The 25,082-nt window shown below is 40.0% G+C and overlaps 1 protein-coding gene across 1 annotated transcript in view; it reads right to left on the bottom strand.

The window, feature by feature from the left end:
* Positions 1-3,155: 3,155 nt before the first annotated feature.
* Positions 3,156-25,082, bottom strand: part of ryr2a (ryanodine receptor 2a (cardiac)) — a 114,377-nt gene continuing 92,450 nt past the window's right edge. The window contains exons 94-107 of the mRNA XM_062443053.1: positions 17,203-17,353; positions 16,792-16,878; positions 13,719-13,988; positions 13,406-13,536; positions 13,014-13,056; positions 11,867-12,000; positions 11,194-11,254; positions 10,750-10,896; positions 10,063-10,197; positions 7,367-7,523; positions 6,125-6,189; positions 5,900-6,000; positions 4,133-4,184; positions 3,156-3,531 (exon numbers count right to left, since the gene is read on the bottom strand). Of these exons, the coding sequence (XP_062299037.1) occupies positions 3,436-3,531; positions 4,133-4,184; positions 5,900-6,000; positions 6,125-6,189; positions 7,367-7,523; positions 10,063-10,197; positions 10,750-10,896; positions 11,194-11,254; positions 11,867-12,000; positions 13,014-13,056; positions 13,406-13,536; positions 13,719-13,988; positions 16,792-16,878; positions 17,203-17,353 (1,630 nt within the window). The 3' untranslated portion in view covers positions 3,156-3,435. The remainder of the gene's footprint in view (positions 3,532-4,132; positions 4,185-5,899; positions 6,001-6,124; positions 6,190-7,366; positions 7,524-10,062; positions 10,198-10,749; positions 10,897-11,193; positions 11,255-11,866; positions 12,001-13,013; positions 13,057-13,405; positions 13,537-13,718; positions 13,989-16,791; positions 16,879-17,202; positions 17,354-25,082) is intronic.

The raw sequence follows: 25,082 nt of genomic DNA, 5'->3' as shown, positions 1-25,082 counted from the left end.
ATATTACATAAATCTTAATTCATCTTAAATAATCTATTAAACAATGTATGGGTGACATAAGATTTTTGTCTTTGTTTATACTTTTTCATTAAACCTGCATAATAAACATGCAATGGCATTATTCTTCTCAGATATTTAGTTGGAGAATGTCTATACAAAAAAAAGAGTAACTCTGTCTGCTGTATTGCATAAGATCATCACCAAAAATAAAAAAAAAAACCCCAAAAAAAACCTTTTTTGATAAACAATCCTTGTTTTGAAAAGGTTTGTCGGACATGTGTGAACATTAGCCAGCTGTGAGCAGTCATTCAGTCAACACACACCTTCTATCACTGAGATGAATCAGTAAAAAAAATGAAAATAAATGATACTTAATGTCTTTAATTGATCATTTTGTTTCAAATATTATCACTTATTTGGTCTTTATCTACGCATCCAAACTTTGTAAGTCATGAAATGTGTTCTATGGAACCTTTTTTAAAAATACAATGCCAGTGCTCGTCTTCCACTTTGAACACTGCCAGTTAAATTTCCCATTTTGCAGCTAGAGGTGTAACAATTCTAATACAAAATAGAAAGAAAATAAGCATACAGTTCAACATATTTAAAAGAAATGAATATCTGTCCCCTTGATGTCATATTGCACTAGACAGAGTGTATACAGTAGGTGTGTCTGCAGCAGAGTGTTCACTAAAACAAGGCTAAGCTAACTAAATGAATCCATGTTTAAAGCTGGTTGTATGAGCGTTATGAAAGCAGTTGTGTTGTTGGCGCAGCCATCACACACTTATACCTCGTCCTGCAATCCACTAAAAAACTATTTCAAAATTCACTCAGTCACCAGTTTATTACACACATGCAGCTAAAAGTGAGTAACACAAAAACCCTGAACACTGTAGTTTATACTGACAGATGTTTCGAATATTTTTGTCTCATCATTTAAGTTAAGAAGGCTAACTTAGTATCAGTATCACACTAAACAATACAATAACATAAACTACAGCCTCTGAGATGACCATAAAGTTAGAATCAACACCCAATCAAGGTTAGATTTATCACAGGGCTGCATTCATTTTAGCTACATGTACATAATAAACTGGTATCCAAATGCAAAGAGAAAGAACCTGATGCTTTTAGTAAAAAGGAAGAAGCTTTCTACACTTCTACAACACTGGTGATGGTGACACACTCTACTCAAGCCTGCTGAACTTCTTAGAACTCTATAAAACTGTAGGATAATATTTCATAAATTAAGCAGTACTTACTTGAACATTGTTACACCCCTATTTGCACTGCATAAAGCTATAAAGCAAAACTGAAATTGGAAATCATTTCAGATGTAGATACTTGTAGTCAGGTCTGCACCAAAACTGCTGAAGAACTCAGGATTTAGTATCACAATCCCGAATAAGGAGTATAATTATTACCTCTCTCCTTCATTCCTCCATCTACTTCTCTATAGTGCTCACACACAGCACTCCCAGATGTTCCCCTCACTCTTTACATTGCATTTTAATGTGAAAGCTCTCAACATTCATCTCACCCTCCTCCAGCTTGCATAGCTCATCCCTGGCTTAGTAAGGCACTGTATCCTCCTGTCTTCCCCCTCCCCTCTGCTTTCATCCATCCATCCATCCATCCGTCCATCCGTCCATCCGTCCATCCCGTGTCCTCAGCCTGCCCTTGCTGTGCATTCCCACTGCAACAACATGACCGATGGGTCGCTCCAGTCTAGCAGATTATTTGTTTTTTTTTAAATAACTAACAAGCACGCACTAACTTGGTCTGCAGCTATAAAATTGACTTACATTTTTGCTGCTTTGGTATTGCTTTTTCATAATAATACTACATTATTCCATTAACAAGTGAACCTAGTAAGCCCTAATTACACTGTATTAATTACCATTAAAAAAAAAAAAAGACAGTCTAAAGCCCCACTAGTGTCACCTAAAGACTGATGTTTCTTATTCCCCACAATAGTGAAAAACATGAAGACTATTTGGCAGTTCTTAGAGCCTTGAGCAGAAGTTTGGCGCAAAAAAAGGGTCATTTTTAGATGTGGCGTTCGAGGAAAGGTTGTGTGGTCGGTAAAATTCATGGCAATCTGACCAGTAGTTGTTAAGACAGATATCTCCATCCTTAGCCTCTGCTGCTACTGGAGGGAGGAGGGGGGGCGGGGCAAAAGAACAAATCATAGAGGTATCAAAAAAAGTTACCAAAAGATGCCAATAATGGATTCAACCATTCATTTTTATTTCTGTAAGTCTGTCAAACAAAAGATGTAGAACTGGCAAGCTGATGGAGGATTAATGACTTGTTGGGATGTCCATGCTTTTGGCTGAGTCTCCAGGTCACACAACTCAGCACAACCGGAACAGAAAATGGACTGTGTTGATCATGTTGCTAGCAATGTGAACACTTAAAGGAGCCCTTCACACACAGTGTTGGCAAGTACAAGGTGTGGACACAATGTTAAAACATCTGCAAACGCTACTTTCATTCAACCCAGTACAACTGCCCCCCCCCACGTGTGAGGATTAGTATGTCCAGTTTTTGTCGAGTCAGCTTTGCGGTAGCTGTAGCCTGGTGTTGTATTGGATAGGATGATTATATGGAGGCACCTTATCTTCCCACTACTAACCGAAAAGCAATGTCATCTTTTTAAGTTTGAACAAAGACTGACCATAATAGCTTCTCAAAGGTCAGATTTATTGCAGAGCTGTGGTATTGGATGGATTACAGCAGCTTGTAGAGTCTTTGTGTCCACTCCCCATACCTACATGCAACGTGCATTGTACATATGAAAAGTCTGGTAAACATCACCATACTAATGTCTGCTCTTTGTGTAGCGATCCTCGTCCTCAAAGTCTTTTTTTTTTTAGATCAGAATAGGAGATTTCTTCATCTTCCTTCCACTCTCCTCCTCTGTCCATCCATTTTTTTTTCTTGCTCCTTTTTTTTTTTTTTTTTTTTTTGCTCGTTACTGTGAATACTTGTAGAATAAGATGAAGCAGTCATCATCTGAGCCGGAAAACCTTTTTACGTGCCACCAGTTTCATTATAATACAGCGTATAATCTGATATTCTCTATGTACAAAGCCTTTAGAAGCATTCCAAACAAAGTGTGCTGGAAGTTTTTTTGGGGGGGCGGGGGGGGGGGCAGAGTGGGCGAGTCGACCGGCTGGATGAGGAAGAGCTGGGAGGAAGGCCCGCGGCTATAGGTCTAAGGTCTGAACTGAGGGTTGGGCCTGTAGCGGAGGCTGGAGATGTGGGTTTCCTCCCAAGGCTCAGGAGCAGAGCAGACAGTAGAACTGGGTCTGATTAGAAAGCGTTAAGTTTTGAGGGATCAGCACAGGGAGCAGAGTGAAGATGCCTGTAGAGGGCCTCCGACAGGCTACAGTATGAAAGGGAAGAGTCTGTCGCTCCACGGACCGATCAGTTGAGTTGATCCTCGTACTGTTTCCGGAAACAGTCGCCGGCGGGGAAGAACTCCCAGCAACGCTCCTGGTACATCTTCCATACGTAAGATTCCTTCAGGACAGACAGATGGGGGGAGAGAGCATTTTTAGCTTTCAGTTGACTCATCTACTGTCATTAAGTTCAGTAACAGCAGCATTCCATTTAAAGGCCGCAGTGCGCTTCAAAGCATATTGATGGATCGTCCACACTCGTCTAAAAGACAAGGTGTGTATAGCTGCTCTGAAGGGTCACACAGTCTCACCTTAAAATCATTCATGGTGTTGACATCTGTTGTACGGACAAAAAGTGACATTAGTGTGAAGAATTGAAAAGTAGAGTTTGGGAGAGATGTATTTACCCCATCTCCTTTCATAATGAAACCTGCAATAACTGATTGGTTTTTGGGCTACTTGGTATGGAGTGCTCATTCTAAGATTTTGGTTACAGTTTTATAGCTGATATACTTTTTGAATATTTACCTAATTTTTCTTTCACTTGAAACAGAAATTCATGTAAAACATGTTATGTATCGATGCTTTAAAAAACAGACACAACCATCTTTCCTGTTATGTCATTGTAGAAGAGATTTCAGAGGCTGGTAGGTGACCTGAGGAGTTCTTTGAAGCATACTGAGGCTTTATCACAGCAGTATTACAGTGTAGTGTATGTTTACCTGGCCTGTGTGCTCTGTTTCATCCTTGTTGATTAGATACATCACAAAGAATCTGAAACACACACATTAGAAAAACACACAAAATCACTGACAGTTTTCACTGCAGCAACATTCCCAGAGGAGCAGGAATTCAACCTGCATTCCAATTGGACAACCTAAAAAACTACATTTAGTTAATACAGTAATTCCAGGTGTAAATGATACAGGTACTTCAAGACTGCAGTTTGAAGGGCTGAATGTCTCTTATTGGTAAAACACAAACACTACACATGTTTTGATGTTGGATTCTTGAGAGGGAACACTGAGAGAACCAAGCAAGAGAATATAAGAAATACAATGTTCTGCTGATTATCTATGGCGGTTATGTTCTAAAGCAGAAATGTTTACTGCAGGGAGAAGTGGTTTTGAATTTTGGAGTGGTGGAAGAAGAAGTACTCAGATCCTTAAATAAAAGTACCAATACAGCAATGTAAAAATACTCCATTACAAGTAAAAGTCCTGCATTAAAAACCCAACTACAGTGAAAGTAGTGTAGTATTATGAGCGATGTAGTATGCAGTATTACAGTAAAAGTACTGCAGTATTATGAGTGATGTAGTATGCAGTATTACAGTAAAAGTACTGCAGTATTATGAGTGATGTAGTATGCAGTATTACAGTAAAGTACTGCAGTATTATGAGCGATGTAGTATGCAGTATTACAGTAAAAGTACTGCAGTATTATAGTGATGTAGTATGCAGTATTACAGTAAAAGTACTGCAGTATTATGAGTGATGTAGTATGCAGTATTACAGTAAAAGTACTGCAGTATTATGAGTGATGTAGTATGCAGTATTACAGTAAAGTACTGCAGTATTATGAGCGATGTAGTATGCAGTATTACAGTAAAAGTACTGCAGTATTATAGTGATGTAGTATGCAGTATTACAGTAAAGTACTGCAGTATTATGAGCGATGTAGTATGCAGTATTACAGTAAAAGTACTGCAGTATTATAGTGATGTAGTATGCAGTATTACAGTAAAAGTACTGCAGTATTATAGTGATGTAGTATGCAGTATTACAGTAAAAGTACTGTAGTATTATGAGCGATGTAGTATGCAGTATTACAGTAAAAGTACTGCAGTATTATGAGTGATGTAGTATGCAGTATTACAGTAAAAGTAGTGGTTTGGTCCTCTGACTGATATATTATTATATATGACATCATTAGATTATTAATAGTGAAGCATGTTACTGTTGGAGCTGCTGGAGGTGGAGCTAGTTTCCAAACAGTTTGGTATTTGATATTTCACTGAGAATAAATATCACACAGCCTCAATAAAGAGCTGGAAGCAGCTAGTTTAAACTAGTATGATACAATTTGCCTACTTTACACAGTTCCTTAGATGCAGAGGACACATTAACAGGAATGCTATAAAAGGGGATTTAAATCCCTTGCTTCCATATTTCCTGGAACATTTAGTTTAAAGGGGTTAATAGTTGTCATGTTGGGGGCCATCATGGTATGTGGGGGTCAGCTCTGAGAATCCTCTATTCACTGACAGAGCCTCAAACAGCCAGAGTAGCATTCAAATGATTGTATGTCACTGCAGTCAACATCAATGTGAAACAAAGACCAATCAGAGCCCAGTTCTTCTAATAAGGTGGATTACATGGCTCTATTCTAGCTTCACTACAGGAAACCGAAGAATCAAATCATTTAGAAACAGTGGTTATGACAGGATGAGTAGTACAGAAGCACACATCCAGTCCAGATGTACTCACAGGTAGTTGGCTAGGTTGTGCTCCTGTAGCGTGTGCGTTTCAAAGCCGTGTGGCACCGTGTCAAAGTAGTCGTTTCCTATTCCACAGATAAAGCATTTGGTCTGGAACACAAACATGGAAATGTTAAATCATTGCTTTTGGTTGTGTAGAGATTTACAATACGCTATTATATTAAAGCTTTGTTTTCACTTTAAAGAATGAGTGTGTTTGTGTTCCTGTTTTTACCTCCATGTCTTCTTTCACTTGTTCCTGCTGGTCCCTCAGCTCTCCAAAAGCATCAATGATCAAACCTAGAAGTTCAAAGAGCACAGATAGAGAGGTTCAACAGCATAGCCCACAATCCTTTACTCTTACTAACTAACTTACCACTGGATCACAACCAAATCCTTTTAATAACACTACTAATAGTTTTCACAATAATTAATGATCACAATGTTAAACGTGTTTATGTAGAAGAACATAAAGCAGATAAAATGCTTTAAATCTCATCTTTGACCCTAAACCTAAAGCTAAAAGTTGCATGTACTGTACAGTAGTTGTTCCAGGTCCATTATGCATGCTGGGTCACTGACAGAGGAATTACTGGCACACATTCATGTTATTAGATTCACACCCTAACCATAACCCTAACCCTGCCAAAACACCTCCTGCTTGTAGCTGCTATAAGATGAGCACATTTTTACCCAAATTGTATCAGAATGAAACAGAAGTCTACAGCATGTGTGTTCCTCTCTACAGAACAACAACGTGTTTGCTCTAAAAGAGGAACATACAATAAACACTAAAGTTGTACTGCTATTAGTTTTCTGTAAAGCTAAAGAGGCTATTATATCAGTTAATGCTGGAACATGGTACAAAGTGTGCACAGCCACATTTAAATGGGAACAAAATAGGTATTTTTTGTAGAAGCTGCTGGCTTCAACTGTTACTACAACTTTTCTTATGTCTTGTAGTAGATAGTGTTAAGGCTAAAAAAAATACATTCAGTCAATAGTAGACTTAATGTCACATGTATTACTGTGAGAACATGCATTAGTGTAAAGATTTACAGATTATGATCCAGACTTGGTTGTGTGATGATGGTACAGTCATTATATTTAAAGGAGGTCTGGACTAAAACAAAGTAACACTAAAGTACTCTAACCAGTTACTGTTCTCAGAAGGTAATGCCGTAATGTAACTAGTTACTCTTTAATGGCAGTCATTTTGTAATGTGATGAGTTACTTTTAAAAGTAACGTTCCCCAACACTGAATGTAAGTCAATGTAATGTCCTCAGAAGTGATGGAAACATGACTCTGTGTGTGTGTGTGTGTGTGTGTGTGTGTGTGTGTGTGTGTGTGTGTGTGTGTGTGTGTGTGTGTGTGTGTGTGTGTGTGTGTGTGTGTGTGTGTGTGTGTGTGTGTGTGTGTGTGTGTGTGTGTGTGTGTGTGTGTGTCTGTGTCTGTGTCTGTGTGTGTTCTCTCACCCTGGATGATGGCCAGGAGGATTACAATGACGAAGAAGAAGAAGGTGATGTCAAAGATGATCCGATAGATCTCGTACTCATCACCTGCAGGGTCTTCAATCTGGTCACCGATCCCTCCACCTGCTCGCACACCTACATACATGTGGAACATATAGCACTGGGAGAGAGAGAGAGAGGGAGAGAGAGAGAGGGAGGGAGAGAGAGAGAGAGAGAGAGACAGAGATGGACTTTAACTATACAGTGGATTTGAAATGTTGACCACCTGTGATCATTGCTGCTAACAGACTGGAAGGACACATTTACTGTATTGTGTCTGGTTTGATATTCATATGATCTATCTCATATGTAGAGGGAACAAAATGAAGAGAGGAACTGAGCAAAAGGAGAGGGAGGGTTAAAGACAATGATTAAAACTTCAGTACAGAGAGAGAAGAATGAAGACAGAGAGGAGCGAGTGAACAGAAAAAGGATAGATCAGCTCAGATCCTCTCATCCTGCTCTGAGTGTTATTGTAGGGGATTTCTTCACATAGAGGGAGCAGAGGAAAGAGCAGAAAACCTCCCTGAGGCAGAGTCGCCCTTCATCAGTCACTCTAAGCTGCTATCACCTTCCTGTACAACAGACTGAGCTGCCACCCCCAGACCCTTAATAGGAAACAGTAGCGCTAGCGCTCTATGGAATGCTATGGGTGGCTGACTATAGGGGATTAGAGTGTGTGTCCTGAAATTTCCGGGTGACAGAAGACCCCTCCCAACCCAGAAAAAACACGCACCATCCGTCGAGCCCTTATATAGTATTTCTTTTAGATGGCTTGGCAGCAGGGAACAGCCTCATACAGCTGCAATCATTCTTTTTTTTACCTGTTCCCCCCCTCCATCTTTTCTCTGTACTACACCATATGAATTGAATCAACTGTATGTATTTCACCTATGACATACAGCCATGCCAATTATTTGCTTACATCTGCAATCAGGGATTACACTACTAAAGATTTAAAGTATTAAATCTGCTATTACTGTATCAAAGAGTGAGATAAATGGGTTAGCAGCTATTTTTTTTTAGCAGAATCCTAATATCATATTCTAGAATGATTAAACTGATGGTAACCCTCTCCAGTACATTAAACTGTAATAAAGATTCCATTATCCAGGATTACTAATGATAAGATTAATAAAGCCAGTTAACCCAAAGAGAACCCACATTGAACTTGCATTACCATACAGGACACATTTTTATGATTTTGGGATTGTATAAATAAACTTGACAAATGACTTTACCATCTGCACAATGTATGGTGTCATCTATTCTTAGAATATGGATTCAGATAAGGATGTGACGTGCACTATAGCAAACGTGCACTATAGCAAACGCTTTCCCTGGAAAATGAACAGAGGAGAAAAAGAGCATATAATCTGGCAGGAGCTGGGCTGGACGACGGACACAGCCTGAGGGTGAACGCTGTCAGACTGAAAGCTATGACCCATGACTGTCTGTCCATAAATGGAAATGGAACCTCTTTACTGACTACTTTCTCAAAGTCAATTACACAGACTTTACTGACACTGTCAACCAGAACAGTGGTGAGATACAGCCCGGAACAATCAGAGTGAATAGCATAGCAGAGACAGCATGTTGGACATTGGTTTTCATGTTTAGGAACACTCAAGACACTCAAACGATAGAAAAGTGCAACATTGTAAAGTAAATAAAACAGGTTATAGTTAACAGGTTAAATAAACCAGTTTCAGCTTCTAGTTAAGTGTTTGTTCCACAACCCAGATCCACTGACTGTCACCTCCAGATCACTCAGCTCCATACATCTAACTCCTGTCTGCTGAACACAACATGCACTACCATCTTCCACACAGCTGTTCTATTCATGTTAAACGTATACATCACACATTATTCATGTGTTGTGATTCTATGCATGGAGATGGGGTCCGGCCTTTTGGCTTGTGGTTTTTAACCCTTACACAATGTTTTTGGGTCAAATTTGACCCATTTTGACATTTGACAGCTGTAAGAACACCACTAATTTATTTCAACCTGAAATTTGATGACTTTTTCTAAAGTGGCCCAAAATGCACAACAATGAAAAATGAATAGTTAATTGTTTTTTGGGGTTTTTTTTAAAAGATTTTTTTGGCACAGACACCTTTATTTAACAATGGACAGACAGGGAACAGGAGAGAGAGGAGGGATGTGACATGCAGCAAAGGACCTCCGGCCGGATTGGAACCGGGGTAGGCTGCGTATGTGGCATGTGCTCCAACCACTCGACCACCTGCACGCCGAATAGTTACTAGTTTTAATAAGATGTGAAATACCATGTGGTAGCAGTGGGTGGCATTTTTGTTCACCATTAGTAGTTATTGTTAGTCTCTTGCCTCTGTGTTCAGGTAGCTTTAGTTCTTTTTCATTTGTCACTGTGCCGTTAGCCCACCCTGTAGCTACAGATTTGAAATCAACCCCCTAAAAAGGGACTGTAAAATGCATCGTTGTTAGTGTTACTTGCTGGGAAGAGAGGAGTCTCCTTCTTTCATGTTGCACCAGGCTTCCCCTGGGCCGGATCATAACAATGATATTCATGAATAATCTTATCTGTGTTATCTTTGGATTTGTTTCTGTACACGTGTATAATACCGCTAACGGTTACCATCAACACGGCCGGCTGTTTCCAGAGGGGGGATACTCACCGTCAGCATGTCATCACACTTCATGTCTGGCAGTTCTCCATCTTCACTCTTGTTGTAGAACTTCCTGAAGAAGTTGAAGGCTACCACTGTGTAGAGATACACCACCACTGCTAACAGGCCAACTGTTAACACCAGCTGGAAGACAAGAAAGAAAAAGACGCATATGAACATGAACATGTTCAGTTTATGTGTGAGATGGTCAGATAACACTGTGTCCAGGGTTTGGTGGAATGTTTTATCCTTTATCTTTAAAAAAAAGTGAGTGCCATCAATATGTGCAAAGAGTACATAAATATATAAAGTACACCTTCCTAAAGATTATACTACACCCCAAAGCTGTCAGATGATAATGACCAGAGTGAGACTGAATCTTACAGTAAATTAACAGCTTAGTTACATCATGCATACTCTTAGAAGCACAACTGGACCACAGTCCTTTCTGCCCCACTTGAGTCTGCAGTCATTGATTGTTTTGGCCACTGGGGGGCAGAAGAGCTCCAGAACAAGCTGACAGATCAACAACCATCACATGTAATACGTCTCACAGTATTATACCTTTTAAACTTCTTACACGTAAGCAAGCAGGTGTCTATTTACACATTCCACACAGCCGCATTTAAATCTATTTGACATCGTGCTCGTGTCCAACTGATGATTTTAGGTCCAATATTGGTATGAAGTTGTCACCTGTTTGCCGTTGTGTGTGACCGATGAGAGGATGGTCCGCAGTGTCTTGAAACCCATCGCAATGTCGAGCAGATGGGCAGCAAAGAAAAAGTTGTTATAGTGGCCAAGGATGGACATGGTCATATACCAGGCCAGATACAGGAAGGACTGCAAGGACAGAGGGAGAGAGAGGTTAGTCAAGGTAATGTAGTGATCAGTGGAATGAGCCACAACCAGAGTTGGAAATATGAGAACAAGTCAGATTACAGGATGATCTATGAAAATAAATAGTGTAAGATATAAAGCGCAGTGAGCTGGGTGAACAGTTAACAAAGCTCACAACTGTCAACAGCTTTAAACTGATTTTAAGGGGTATTTGAAACTCTATTATTATGAGGACATGCTGCAGTGAATCCACATGACAGAGCCAGACATGGTGGATGATCAGTGCTGATGTACACTTACATTGTCTGTGAATACCACACCCAGCTTCCAGATCTGGTACTTGACATCAATGGAGTTTAGCCTGTTGAGAGAGGCAGAGGAGACTCAGTGAGGATGATCAAGTGTCCAGATGTTTGGTTTTTTTGCCCTTAGTTGAGCCTATGAGGCAGATGTTGCTACAGTAGATTTCCAAATCCTATGTGTCTAAATGCAAACCACCGAAGTTTAACTTGAATGAATTGTGAGATCTGAGACGTAATCCTCTTCCATAGTATTGGTACTGATGTGAACTCCTTACTAGGAACACCTGTGCAATCTAATGTAATCCAATACAACAGCTCTGCTATGAATTCTACTTTTATGAAGTTTATACATTTTCAGTTTTTGTTAACATAATCATAATTCTACTTTATGTTTATAAGTGAGGTCATAGTGGGTGATGGTGGTGTATTAGAGTGTATTATATTGAACGGTGTTCCTAATATTTTGTCCACTCCATTAAAATACAGTCAATATAATGCATCCCAGTACACCACCACCACTTAGTATGACCTCAATATAAACATAAGTAAACTCATGAGCAACAATCTGGGTGTCAGCTGGGTTATTGGGTAATGTCATCAAACTATTCATGTGAAGGTAAATACTGACTGTCTCCATGATGGTTTTGATCCTCTACAAACAGAATACTCACACAGCAGCCAATGAGCTGTCTTTCCTGGGCTTTCTCTTTTTGTGAGCGTCGCTGAAGTCCAGAGCAGCCTTGTCCATTCCCAGCAGCTCACTGATGCGGTCATGGCCGTAAAACTCCCCGTATTTATCCATCACCTGATGAAAAGCAGCAGGTAGAACATCATCATCTGTTAGCCTGCTGTACATGTTAAGCTGCATGTATTCTCTATGTGTGTCTTTAGGTACATTGTGTATAAGTTCATTGAGAGCCACTGAAAACTGGAGTCAAATTCCTCGTGTGTTCAAACATACTAAACAGGGACAGGCAGCATGCTTTGACATGATTCTGTTTGATATTTGTGAGTTAAAACCTGCAGAGTGAAGTCAGTACTATCTAACCTACAACAGCCACTGAGAAACAAATCACCATAAAAGGATGAGGGACATCATAATGATTTCTTGGCCTCCTGCTGCTACTTTTTTTTTTACAAAAATGACTCCAGTAGATATGAGATGTGAAAGAGTTTATACACCAACATGAAAGAAGCTAACATTTTATTATACACAGATGATAGAAACAATAAGCAAAGCACACTAATAGTAAAAATACATGTTCTTTTCTCATTTCAAGTAAAATAAAAGCTGCATTTCAAAATAAAATAATGTGCATCCTAAAATAAAGTGGATGGATCATATTGGACTTTTAGATCATTCCTGTTTTCTGTGCCTCCAGTTTGGATTTGAAAGGGTATTTTTTTCTGAAATGATGTGTGCTTTATCTGTAGTGGTGGTTCACAATCCTTAGCTGACCATGAAGGTATTTACCTGCTGCTGCTGATCTGCTAACCATGCTAACCATGCTAACCCTTTCTGTCTGGACACAGGGTCTGAGTGTCCATTCTTTATTCAAATATCTCTCTACTTTTCTTTGACTTATGTCGTCTCTCCTCTCTCTCACATGCTGGAGTCAGTCAGCAGAGCCCTGAAGCTCCACCCTGTCCCCAGTAACTAGGAGGCAAAGATATGTTTTCTCACAGCTAATAATGACTTGAATCAAATCAAGATGAACAAACATGGTTCAATTCCAGAATTCACTTAGATGAATGGTTATATGATTAAATATGATTGTTAAGTACTTGTTGAGATCATCAGGTGTCAGTAACACTTACCTTCCTCTTCACAAATTTATCCCAGTAGTTGTTCGGGAAAGATCTGAAAATCAAAAAAAGTCTAATGAAACTCAGCACATGATCAAACTAAACTGATAGATTTATAGTTGCATTAATATCCTAATGTAATTTAAAAAAAGGTCAAAAGTAGTCAAGTAGTCTGCTCACTAAGGCAAGTTCCTTACAATGTTTCTTGTAATGTCAGTAAAGTTAACTCATTAATCAAGTTCTGTATTTAAATACATTTTTGAGGTACTTATACTTTAATTGAGTATTTAAATATATGATCAGTGCATTATATGCTTATGTATTCTGTGCATGCACACAATGCAAGTTTATTCAAGGATGGTTAGAGTATATACATGTGTGTGTGTGTTTGTGTGTGTACTCACTGTGTGTTGATTACAAGTCTGTCCCACTGTCCTTTAATATCATCCTCAGATGGTTGCTCTGTGATGTAAAGACCATCAAATTCCAGTTTCCTGGCCACCTCCTTCTCACGCTTGAAGATCACCAGTGGAACCTACATCACACACACACACACACACACACACACACACACACACACAAGAAACAATATAGAATGATTAGAGAGTGCCATTTAATTCCAGAAAAATGTAATCCTTGGTTTGAAACATTAGTTTTAATGCTTTGTTAGGATTGATATCATAGTATGAATAAGCAGCAGTGTGTAGTATCAGTAACCTTGAGACAGTAGTATCCAATGATGCAGAAGAAAGAGATGACAGTGTGCAGTACAGCCAGGATGCGCAGCATAGGCTCCATGTATCCGCTGCTCTCCTCTAAGACAAAACGCACTGAGACGGGCTTCACGGGCTCTCCCGTCTCATCCATCACCTCGTCCTTCGTCTCCACCATCGCCTCTCCACCCAGTGGATCCCACTGAACACTGCTGTCTGGTTGGCTGCTGGTGTATACAACTTCCCTTTCCTCAACCACCGTTGAGGAAGAAACCTGGAAAAGAACAATTATCCATCAATAAAATGAAGTCAAGCTCAATTTTGCTCATCAAAGTAAGAATAAAACTTTTAATTACTTTGATTTTTTTTGCCCCTTTTCTAATGAAGTTAAAATCTTTGCAATAGGTCAATTTTAGACTGACAGTGTCCATATCAGGTGGTATATCATGTCATATGTTGAAGTATAAAAGTTTAGTTGTATCACACAGAAGCAATTCAAAGTGTTTTACAGAATAAAATGAAAAAATGAAGCAAGGCATAGACGGTCCAGACTATTTGGGACAGTTACACATTTTATTTAACTTCAACACATTCAAAGTGCAAAGTCTTGGTTTTAAATTGAGTGTTTTACATCAATATAGAAAGAACTATGTGGGAGATATAGCTCTTTTAATACAGTGTCTAAATTGTAGGGGTTCAAACATAGTTGGTGGGCAGCTGTGTGTTGTAGAAAATGGAATACTTTGCATGGTGAAGAAAAAGCCTTTTATGGCTGCACATGAAGTCAAGAATGCTCTACAGGATGTAGACAAACGTGTCTCCTCATCAATAATCAATAACTAATAATAATAAGAGAAGACTTGATGATCAGAATCGGGGAGGATACAAGATGTAAAACCAGAAAATCCCAAAAAATAAAAAGTCACGTCGTAATTCACAAAACATACAAAAAGAAACGAGTAGAGTTGTGAAACAAAGTTCTATGGCAGGACTTTCAAGTTGTGACTTCAGTTTGGAGTGATATTAGTTCCCCAGGGGTGGTGGTGCTGGAGCTGATGATGTTGGTGGTTAGTGGTGCTGGTGGTGGTTTTGTTGGTGGTGGTTAGCAGTGCTGGTGTTGGTTAATGGTGCTGGTTAGTGGTGGTGGTTAGTGGTGCTGGTTAGTGGTGCTGGTGGTTAGTGGTGCTGGTGGTTAGTGCTGGTGGTTAGTGGTGGTTAGTGGTGCTGGTTAGTGGTGGTTAGTGGTGCTGGTTAGTGGTAGTGGTTAGTGGTGGTGGTTAGTGGTGCTGGTGGTGGTTAGTGGTGGTGGTTAGTGGTGCTGGTGGTTAGTGGTGCTGTTGGTTAGTGCTGGTGGTTAGTGGTGCTGGTTAGTGGTGCTGGTGGTTAGTGGTGCTGTTGGTTAGTGCTGGTGGTTAGTGGTGGTTAGTGGTGCTGGTTAGTGGTGGTTAGTGGTGCTGGTTAGTGGTAGTGGTTAGTGGTGCTGGTGGTGGTTAGTGGTGGTGGTTAGTGGTGCTGGTGGTGGTTAGTGGTGCTGGTGGTGGTTAGTGGTGCTGGTTAGTGGTGCTGGTGGTGGTTAGTGGTGCTGGTGGTGGTTAGTGGTGCTGGTGGTGGTTAGTGGTGCTGGTTAGTGGTGCTGGTGGTGGTTAGTGGTGCTGGTGTTGGTTAGTGGTGCTGGTTAGTGGTGGTTAGTGGTACTGGTTAGTGGTGCTGGTGGTGGTTAGTGGTGCTGGTGCTGGTTAGTGGTGCTGGTGGTGGTTAGTGGTGCTGGTTAGTGGTGGTTAGTGGTGCTGGTGGTGGTTAGTGGTGGTGGTTAGTGGTGCTGGTGGTGGTTAGTGGTGCTGGTGGTGGTTAGTGGTGCTGGTTAGTGGTGCTGGTGGTGGTTAGTGGTGCTGGTGGTGGTTAGTGGTGCTGGTGGTGGTTAGTGGTGCTGGTTAGTGGTGCTGGTGGTGGTTAGTGGTGCTGGTTAGTGGTGCTGGTGTTGGTTAGTGGTGCTGGTTAGTGGTACTGGTTAGTGGTGCTGGTGGTGGTTAGTGGTGCTGGTGCTGGTTAGTGGTGCTGGGGTTGTTGAGCATTATTCCTGGTAAATGAACCTACTCATCCTCTCTCTAGCCTTATCAATCAAAACCTTTTTCATAAGTTCAAAACAAATGACATGCATCAAGAACAGTATATGGATCAGGACAATAAATGATTATTAGCTGATTAGCTGAATGGTTTCATATTTGAAATTATATTTACAAGAGCATTACGTAGCCTTAAATGGTAATAGGTTGCCTAAAAAACCTATTATCACTTTGGTGAAGGAGGGATGCTGTGCTGCTGTCAGAGGAGCTGCTGACTGGGATTACTGTGAGCAGCATGTATGAGAATACTCCTGATGGTCAGCCTGACAGCTGCTGCACAGTGCTGCTGCTCTGCTCTTCTGTCTCGTCTGTCCATGAACTGACAGTTTCCTCTTTTCTCACCATGTTATCAGTTATAAATGTGTTTTTCACTGCATGAGAAAATGGATGTGTGGTATGAGAGCGTGTGAAGAGTCAATGTGAGAGTGTGTGAAAAGTCAATTGCATGAGTCTCACGGTCAATGTGTGAGACTTTTGAAGGCCTGCAGAAAATTAACCTCTATCAAAATGATGGAAAGAGGAAAGTGGGGGGGGGGGGGGGGGGGGGGGGGGTTCTGTTATTGCTTTTGCATGTATGGCTGCCACTGAAAATGGCACACTGATTCAACAGAATCATACAGGAACATTCCCTGTGCTCACATTCAGCCAAATTACATTTGAAGCCCATGGCCTCTTTGTGTTAAAAGGACTATATCTCCCACACTGTTATTTCTAAATTGATGTAAATCTATTCAAATTAAATCTGAGACTTGGCACTTTAATGTTTTATGCATTATTTTATTTCTAATTGAATATGCTGAAGCCCAGAGCCTCAAGTACAAAAACAAAGTGTAGCTGTCCAAATACTGTTAGCACTGCATATGAAAGGACAACGGGGGAAATAAAAAAAAAATGACAGAAAATATTAAAGAAGGTCTGTGAACATTTTGTTTCTTACCAACATTATACCATTACCTTATAGAACAGGAGGATAAAGTTGATGGCAAAGGCAACAAACAGAGCCAGCATTCTCATGTTGTAGAAGTTCCTGGCAAAGTAGTTCTGCAGGAGAGACAGAGAGATGAGATCATGTGTTCTGGTGTTACACACACACACACACACCTTTTAATGTTGCTATTCTAAGCATACTCCTAAATAAACTATCAACTGCTTGTTGTTGTTGTTGTGCTGTTCACATCTTTACTCAGACTCACACTGTCACCCCAATGCTCAGTGATGGCTGCTGACTTTGACAGTTTACTTTATGTTACTTTACTTTACTGCTCTAATCACATATAACCAGCATTTGTTGAAACTCTGAACATCTTTACAGTTGGGCAGTAACATACTGAGATGACAGCTGACTATCAGTAGAGTGTTTAGTACCAGTAGCTTCCTCTGGTAGGCGATGATCTTCTTCAGGAAGGCTGACTCATGCAGATCAGGCTCATCAGACTTTGAGGTGTGTTGCCTTCTCACTTTTGGCTTCATCTTCTCACCCTTCTGTTGTTTGTCTTGTTTCTCTACATGTCCACCCCTGAAATCACAAATTCACATTTAAACCTAATTAACATGCTGCTTCACTGTGGTTCCACCCATGTTCTGTATATGGGTCAGTGACAAGTAAGGTTTGACAAGATGAGCAATTCAAAAAATATTTTAAAAAATAATGTTAAAATAAATTCAATACATTTTAATTTTTGTTGGTTTTATGTCATTTGAAATGACGTTTTGGTCGTTTTTGGTATTTGTGTTTATATAATTTTGGTATGTATGGTTGTTATTTCCATAAATACCAACATGATCTATCTATAAAATATCTATCTATATGAGGAAACCTTTTACAGTGCTGCATACTGCATATGATAATTCATACTTAGAAAGTAGAACTAAAGTGACATTCTTTATAAGATGATTAGTCAAAACATTTCAAAATGCACCTGCATTATTTTGCATTTTGTGAATTTCAAATGAAAGAACAGTCATATATTTCCTCATTGAAGTTTTCTTAAAAATAGTGTTAAAATCTTGTTTCGTCTCGATCTCATGAACCCAATATTGTGTCGTATCGTCACACTCCTAGATGATACTGCTGGCTGCTCCAGAGAGCCTTGACAATTTTGGCAGACAGGGAGGCCACATGTGTTCTGATTAAAGTAAATGTGTATATGGTGGGGCGCCAACACTGCTTCAACGGCTTCATGCTTGGATTGAGACAAGACAAGACCCTGCTGTTATTGAGCACAGTGGATGATACTGTGATAAATATGCTTACACTTGGAGGGATTTTAAAATGCATGATGCTGTATACGGAGGGTCGGACTCATTCCGACCCTCTTATGGTAGGGTCATTCATTGATCTGAAGTAAGAGGAGCCACCACAGTCACAAACACTAACACACACGTTAAGGAGCACACAGGTTGTGGTGTGACTCCTTTTAGGGTGCGCTAAGACCAGGCGGGGAGCTCCGGTTCTCTGCAATGATGCCAACGCGGAAGTAACTTAAAACTGCATTCTATCAAAAGGCCACCAGGGTGCGACCATTTTGGTGTCAAAAGAACTTCCGTCTCTATACAAGTCAATGGAGAATTCACCAACTTCTCACTTGATTTCTAACCTCAGTAAACGTTTTCAAAATGTGTTTATGGTCTCAATCGCTAGTTTAAAGCCTTCTTCAATGCAGTATGATGTTCATTTGTGAATTTTTGGCCTCCATGATTTTATATTTGACGATAAAGCAGGGTATGCATTAGGGCGTGGCTACGTCGTGATTGACAGGTTGATTGGTTCACAGGTTCAGGAGCGTGGACAGATAGACTGCAGGAAATAGCCGTGAACTTGTTTCACACCGACAGTTTTCTCCGGAGTTTTGTGGTTATAGTCGTAACAGCTAACTTGGTTAGCATCACCAGGTTGCCTGTGTAGACTGTGGTAGATCCAGCCCTCGCAACCTCCCCAGCTCCGTCCTCTTGCTCCTCCTGATGCCCATATAAGTAGAATCCGTGTTTTTATTTTTCCCGGCATGCACCTGAAATTTTCAAGATGGCGCTGCTCAGATCCGAAACTTTTGGCTTCCGGGCAGCAGTCCACAAACCAATGGGTGACGTCACGGATGTTACGTCCATTTCTTATATACAGTCTATGGCTAAGACAGATCTCCTTAGCCTTCATGGTATGGTGAAATGGCTGCAGCATGTTTTAACCGTAGATAGAGCCTCACTTCTAACAGCTGAAGGAAAATTATCATATCAGATAGGTGTGCCCCTCTCCACACACCAGCAGCGGACCGTTTCATGACGCCGTGGTATACAGAGAAAGTGTGGGAGTAGGTATACAGGCAGTGCATATAACGTGATGAGTTTCACATTATAACGTGGTAAGTTTCACATTATAACGTGATAAGTTTTAAGTTATGACGTGATAAGTTTAAAGTTATAACGTGGTAAGTTTCACATTATAACGTGATAAGTTTCACGTTATAACGTGATAAGTTTTAAGTTATGACATGATAAGTTTAAAGTTATAACGTGATAAGTTTCACGTTATAACGTGATACTGAAGCATTTTTATTTTTCTGGCGTGGCAGCAATATGTCTCCGTAATTCTTCACTCTTTCTTTTAGTATGAATTTACAAGCCATCCAATCTTGATGTTAAGACTTGTAGCTTCACACTGACTGTTAAGCATTTATCAATTGTTTGTTGCTTTAGCAAGCTTTTGTGAGAAAGATTATTACAAATAATAAAATATATTATTATTATTATTAAATACACTTTAAAAAGCAAAAAAAAAAAGTTTTTGGTCATCAGAATCATGATGTCACACAGATATGGAACATTCCATATCAGTAGGTGCAGCCACTGTACAACGTTGAAAACAGCCAAGTTGTATTCCAGCTACATAGAGGCAAAGTTACCAGTAAGGTGTCATCATTTCTTCACGATAAGAAAATGAACAAACGCCAAGGCCAGGTTTTATCCCAGCTAGATAGAGGTACAAATGGTTATATGCCATCATTCCATTACCCTGAGAGAATCAAAAGACACTCAGGAGGACCTGTCACTAATCAGGCCTAGGATTCTTCCTTTTCCCCCCAAAAAAACAAAGGATTACCTCGAGGAGGAGATTGAGGAGGTATTTGAATTCAGAGGTATTTGAAGACCTCACAAAGAAAGATAATGGAGGAGAGAAGTTGGAGAAATGTTCTAATTTTGCAGAAGAAATTAAAGAGGCCCTGGGTTCTCCATGGCTCCAAACAGACACTGGGGATGAGGAGGATAGTGAAGAGGATACTCATGAAGAGATTAAGGAAGAGATAGAGGAGGACAATGAAGTAAAATTGTTGTAATTTCAGGACCTCACAAACAATGTTGAAGAAGAGACATTGGTGGAACATGTCCACTATGAATAGGAAGATGAGGAGGAGGAGGTTGCTGAGGATGTCGTTGAGCAGTCCATTGCTTCTGAAAAAGAAAATCCTCCTATTCTTCCTTCAGTGAGGAATCAGAAAAACATGATTGGCTTCCGGGACAGGATTCAACTATTGATCTGTAGGACGACGGAAAAGCCAAAGACAATGCAGATCAGGAGCAAATAGTAAAAGTAGCTATTGAGGAGACCCTAGATAAAGAGCAAATAGTTAATTCCCAAATGAAAGAATGTCTGGAGCAGGAGCAAAAAGAAAATGCTGCCCTGAAGGGCGCCTTAGAGCAGGTAAAAGAACTTCTGAAACGAGAGCAAAAAGCTAATTATGCTCTTGAAGAAGCTCTAAAGAAAGAGAAAGCTGAAAAAGCCAGTCTTTGTTGTGAAATTGAGCACCTGAAAACAAAAAACTGCTGATCTTTCAAAGTCACTAAGAAAACACCAGGACAGCAACAAAAAATGAAAGGAAAAGTAGAAAAGATGGTGGTTTATCGCAAGGAGGACAAGACATTGATTGAAAAGCTTGAGGAGCTCAAGCATAATTTAGAGGTGTCCTCTCTTCAGCGTGAAAAAGAAAAGGACAAACGTGAGAAGGAGCTTTGTGTCAAAATTAAGGCACTTGAGGAACGCCTCATCGAGATGAACAATGAAAGGCTGAAAAAAGACAATGAAATTCAATCCTTGTGCCTTAATATTCAGCATCTCCGAGGTAATACTGAAGCCAAGGACAACTGCGTTTACTCAATGCAACAAAAAGTAGACCAGTTGGAATCAGACCGTGAGGAGGACCGGTCAATGATCTGTAAACTTCAGAGGGAGTGTGATCATGCGGTCTCCCAGCAGCAGAAACACAAAGCTGCAGGGTGATCTTAAGGCTGCTCTAAATGAGAATAAGATTCTTGTAAGTCAGCTTCAGGAAGCCAGAGATGATTACAGTAGGAATAATGAGGCTATTGTAACAGAAAAGATGCAGTTCAAGAAGTTGTTGAAAGAGCTACAGATGCTAAAGGCAGAGCTCAAGGAGAAGAATTAAACTTTGGAAAACAGCCTATTGGCTGAAAAGTATTTGAAGACTTCCATTGAACAGGAGAAGAAGCGCTTCGAAGAGACAGTTTCACAACAGCATCCTGGACACCACCCTCCACTGTTCCTCGATAATCAACTGAGAGGACCATGTACACCCTCAGGCCACATGACATATGACATGCAGACACTGTGGATAGAAAATGGTAATGTCAGGGCTAAATACAGGGCTATGGAGACAGAATATGCGAGAATAAAGTCTCAAAACTGCTCTCTTGCTGAACAATATGATGAACTGTTGTCCAAAAAAAATCGCATCATCGCTGACAATCAAGAAGCCATAGTTAAGCTCCAGAGTAGAGTGTATGAGCTTAAAGCGCGTCAGTCAAAGGATGAGATGAGAGAGAAAGGGCTTGAGGAATCCCTGCTGCGAGAGACGAGAAAAAGCTCCAAGTTGCAGCAGAGAGTTGATGAAATTGCCGCTACTCTCCAGAAAGGAACAGGCCACATGTGAAAAGCACCGTGTCGAGCTCAAGGAAGCTTTGAGAAAGCAAATGAAAATAATGGAGGAACGGCAGATATTGGCTGTGGCTCTCCAGAAGGCTGAAGACTGCAACGGCAGGCTTCAGGAACAACAGCGGACAGAGGCAAAGTACCAGTCCAGACAACTCCATGATAACTGCAAGTGCGAACAGCAGAAAACTGCCCTGGAGGAGAGTACAACGGCTCTCAACCAACTGCAACAAAACTACACTGCTCTAGGAAGGAGGCACAGTGACGTCAGTTCCAAATATTGTGAAGTTCTTACTTGCCACAACACCCTCGTACTGAGACTAGATAAGCTCAGATATGCTCAGCTACAAGGAAAACCCCACCAGACCTCAACCCTCCTCCACTGAGCTTCACACAAAGCAACACCAAAACCAGACTCAGTACACCCTAATTTTCAATCATCCAGGAGATCAACAAACAGTACGTGTTTGTTGATCTTCATCATCTAATTTTTAATGTAGCTTTTCAGTAGGTATCCCCTCTTAAAGTATGGACTGCTGTCGTAAAAAACCCGGAAAGTTTTAAACTTTTGGATTTTAAAACTTGACTTTAAACTCTTTTGTTAAACTCTGGAATTGAATTTTGGATTGTATGACTTTAAACTTTTCTGTAAAACTTTTGAATTGAATTTTGGATTGTAAAAACTGACTTTAAACTTTTTTGTAAAACTTTTGGATTGAATTTTGGATTATAAAACTTTAAACCTTTTTGTGAAACTTTAAACTTTCCTGGTTTTTAACAACAGCAGTCCATACTTTAAGAGGGGATAACCACTAAAAAGTTACCAGTCAGCAAGGTCTAAGATTTGTTTTGAATTGTAAAACTTTCCAAAAAGGGTTTTAAGTTTTACAATCCGAAATACAATCTAAAATACAATCCAAATTTCACCCCTCCGAGAATCGTCACCTTATCGTGGTGGAGGGGTTTGCGTGTCCCTGTGATCCTGGGAGCTGTGCTTTTGAGGCCCCTGGTAGGGTCTCCCAATGCAAATTGCTCTCAGGTGAGGGACCAGACTAAGAACGATTCATAGGCCCCAATGAAGCGACACTTAAAAGGAGATGAAATAAACATGAAAAGCTACTCTTGTGGAAAGGCTATAATATATTAATTTACTCATATTGACTGTATAAACAATTATAGGTATAGTTAAGTATAGGTAAAGTTTTGCCCACTCAGATGATACAGATATCTGGTCCTGGTCCATGGACTAAGTAAATATTGTAAGCAGTGTCTATGTCAACCATTAATGTTACCATTCATCAATAAAAATAGACTTCATGGACACATTAGTACTTAGTTTATGAGACCCATTCTTACATCTTGTTACTTTGGAATAATCTGTCTTTGCTCTGACTTTATATGTGACTGTACCAATTTTAAAAATCAGTCTGATTACATTTATAGAATATAACGTTACTTACTCTTAAAACCGTAGTCTTTAATCTAAGCTAGGCTAAGCTTAATACAACAGACATGCAATTGATATCAATCTTCTAATTTTACTCTTGAAAAGAAAGCAAAATGTTGTGTCTAAATGTCACAGTAGGCTATTCCTTTAAAATGACCAATATATGCCAACAAAATACATCCACCAACAAAGTTTCGTATCGTCTCACTCAACCTTCCTCCACCGTTCCTTTTCTCCTTCTATTCAATCATCTCCTCATGCTTTTCAACCCTTCAGTTTACCTCCTCTCTCACCACTAACCTAACAGAAACAGATTTCCCACAATTTCCCGCACACACATTTACAGGCAAACACTCATACACATGGTATAATCATATTTCTTTCCATTTAGAAGCAATCCGTGATACTAGGGGTGTGACGGGGTCTCGTGCCACGAGATTAAACCATGACGATATTTCTCGTCTAGGTGAATGATGTCTTGCAAAGCAATATTCAAAACATGCACCAAAAAAAAAAACAATGTCTTCTTTTTATAATGTCCCATGTGGATCATTAACCTTGTTGCAGTTTCTACCTGCTGAGAAGATCACAGTCAGAAGTAAAAAATAGGGAGAGGAGCAGAGGTAGGTTGACCTCAGGTCTCTACCATAGACTGTATATAAGAAATAGACGTAACATCCGTGACGTCACCCATTGGTTTGTGGACTGCTGCTCTGAGGCCAATAGTATCGGATCTGAGCAGCGCCATCTTGAAAATTTCAGGTGCATGCCGGGAAAAATAAAAACATGGATTCTACTTATATGGGCATCAGGAGGAGCAAGAGGCGCCCTCCTGAACCTGTGAACCAATCAACCTGTCAATCACGACGTAGCCACGCCCTAATGCATACCCTGCTTTATCGTCACATATAAAATCAGGGAGGCCAAAATGTCCCAAATGAACATCATACTGCATGCAAGAAGGCTTTAAACTAGCGATTGAGACCATAAACACATTTTGAAAACGTTTACTGAGGTTAGAAATCAAGTGAGAAGTTGGTGAATTCTCCATTGACTTGTATAGAGACGGAAGACCTTTTGACACCAAAACAGTCGCCCCCTGGTGGCCTTTTGATAGAATGCAGTTTTAAGTTACTCCCGCGTTAGCCTCATTTCAAAAGGACCGGAACTCCCCGCCTTGTCTCTACACTGAAAGCCTGAAGTAGGAGGAGCAGGGAATCTAGTGCAGCTATGGAAGCCTAATGATGCAAAAAGTAAAATGAGTCACACTACCAAATTATAACACAATTTATATGTTGTTCTACTTGTGTATGTGTGTGATACAGGATTTGTGCAGATTACTTTTATTTCTGTTTTTTATTAGCAATTTGTTATAATTTGTGATAATTAGATTTTTTATTTCATTTATATTTATATACTAGAATTGTTTCTATTCTTTATAGAGCTGCAACAACAAATCAATAAAAATTGATTATTAAAAGTTTTGGCAATGAATTTCATTATCAATTTGTTGTGTCCGATTAATGCGTCACTCGCCATGTCGCGGAGCAGAGGCGGAGAAAACAGTCCGCCCGAAATCTTCTAAAGTATAGGAGCAGTTCACACTACATAAAACTAGAAAATGTGTAATGTATCCGGCCGAGGTTGGCACGGAAAAATGGTAACTACAAAATAAACCACATTTCATACTGTTTATATGTAGTTTCACACATTGTTGTATTTTTTCTGGGTTGTGTGTGAAATCATTAAGAATAATATAAAACCAGTCTGTACACCACCAAGGTGAACTGGTTTAGACTTTATTCTTGGTTGACACTGCTGGAGGGTAATATTGATTTATAAGTGTGCTCTATTTGTGTG

Source organism: Scomber scombrus, chromosome 21 (assembly GCF_963691925.1).
Source record: "Scomber scombrus chromosome 21, fScoSco1.1, whole genome shotgun sequence".
NCBI lineage: Eukaryota > Metazoa > Chordata > Actinopteri > Scombriformes > Scombridae > Scomber > Scomber scombrus.
The sequence above is the reverse complement of the archived record's forward strand: the minus strand, read 5'-3'. Positions and strand labels throughout refer to the sequence as shown.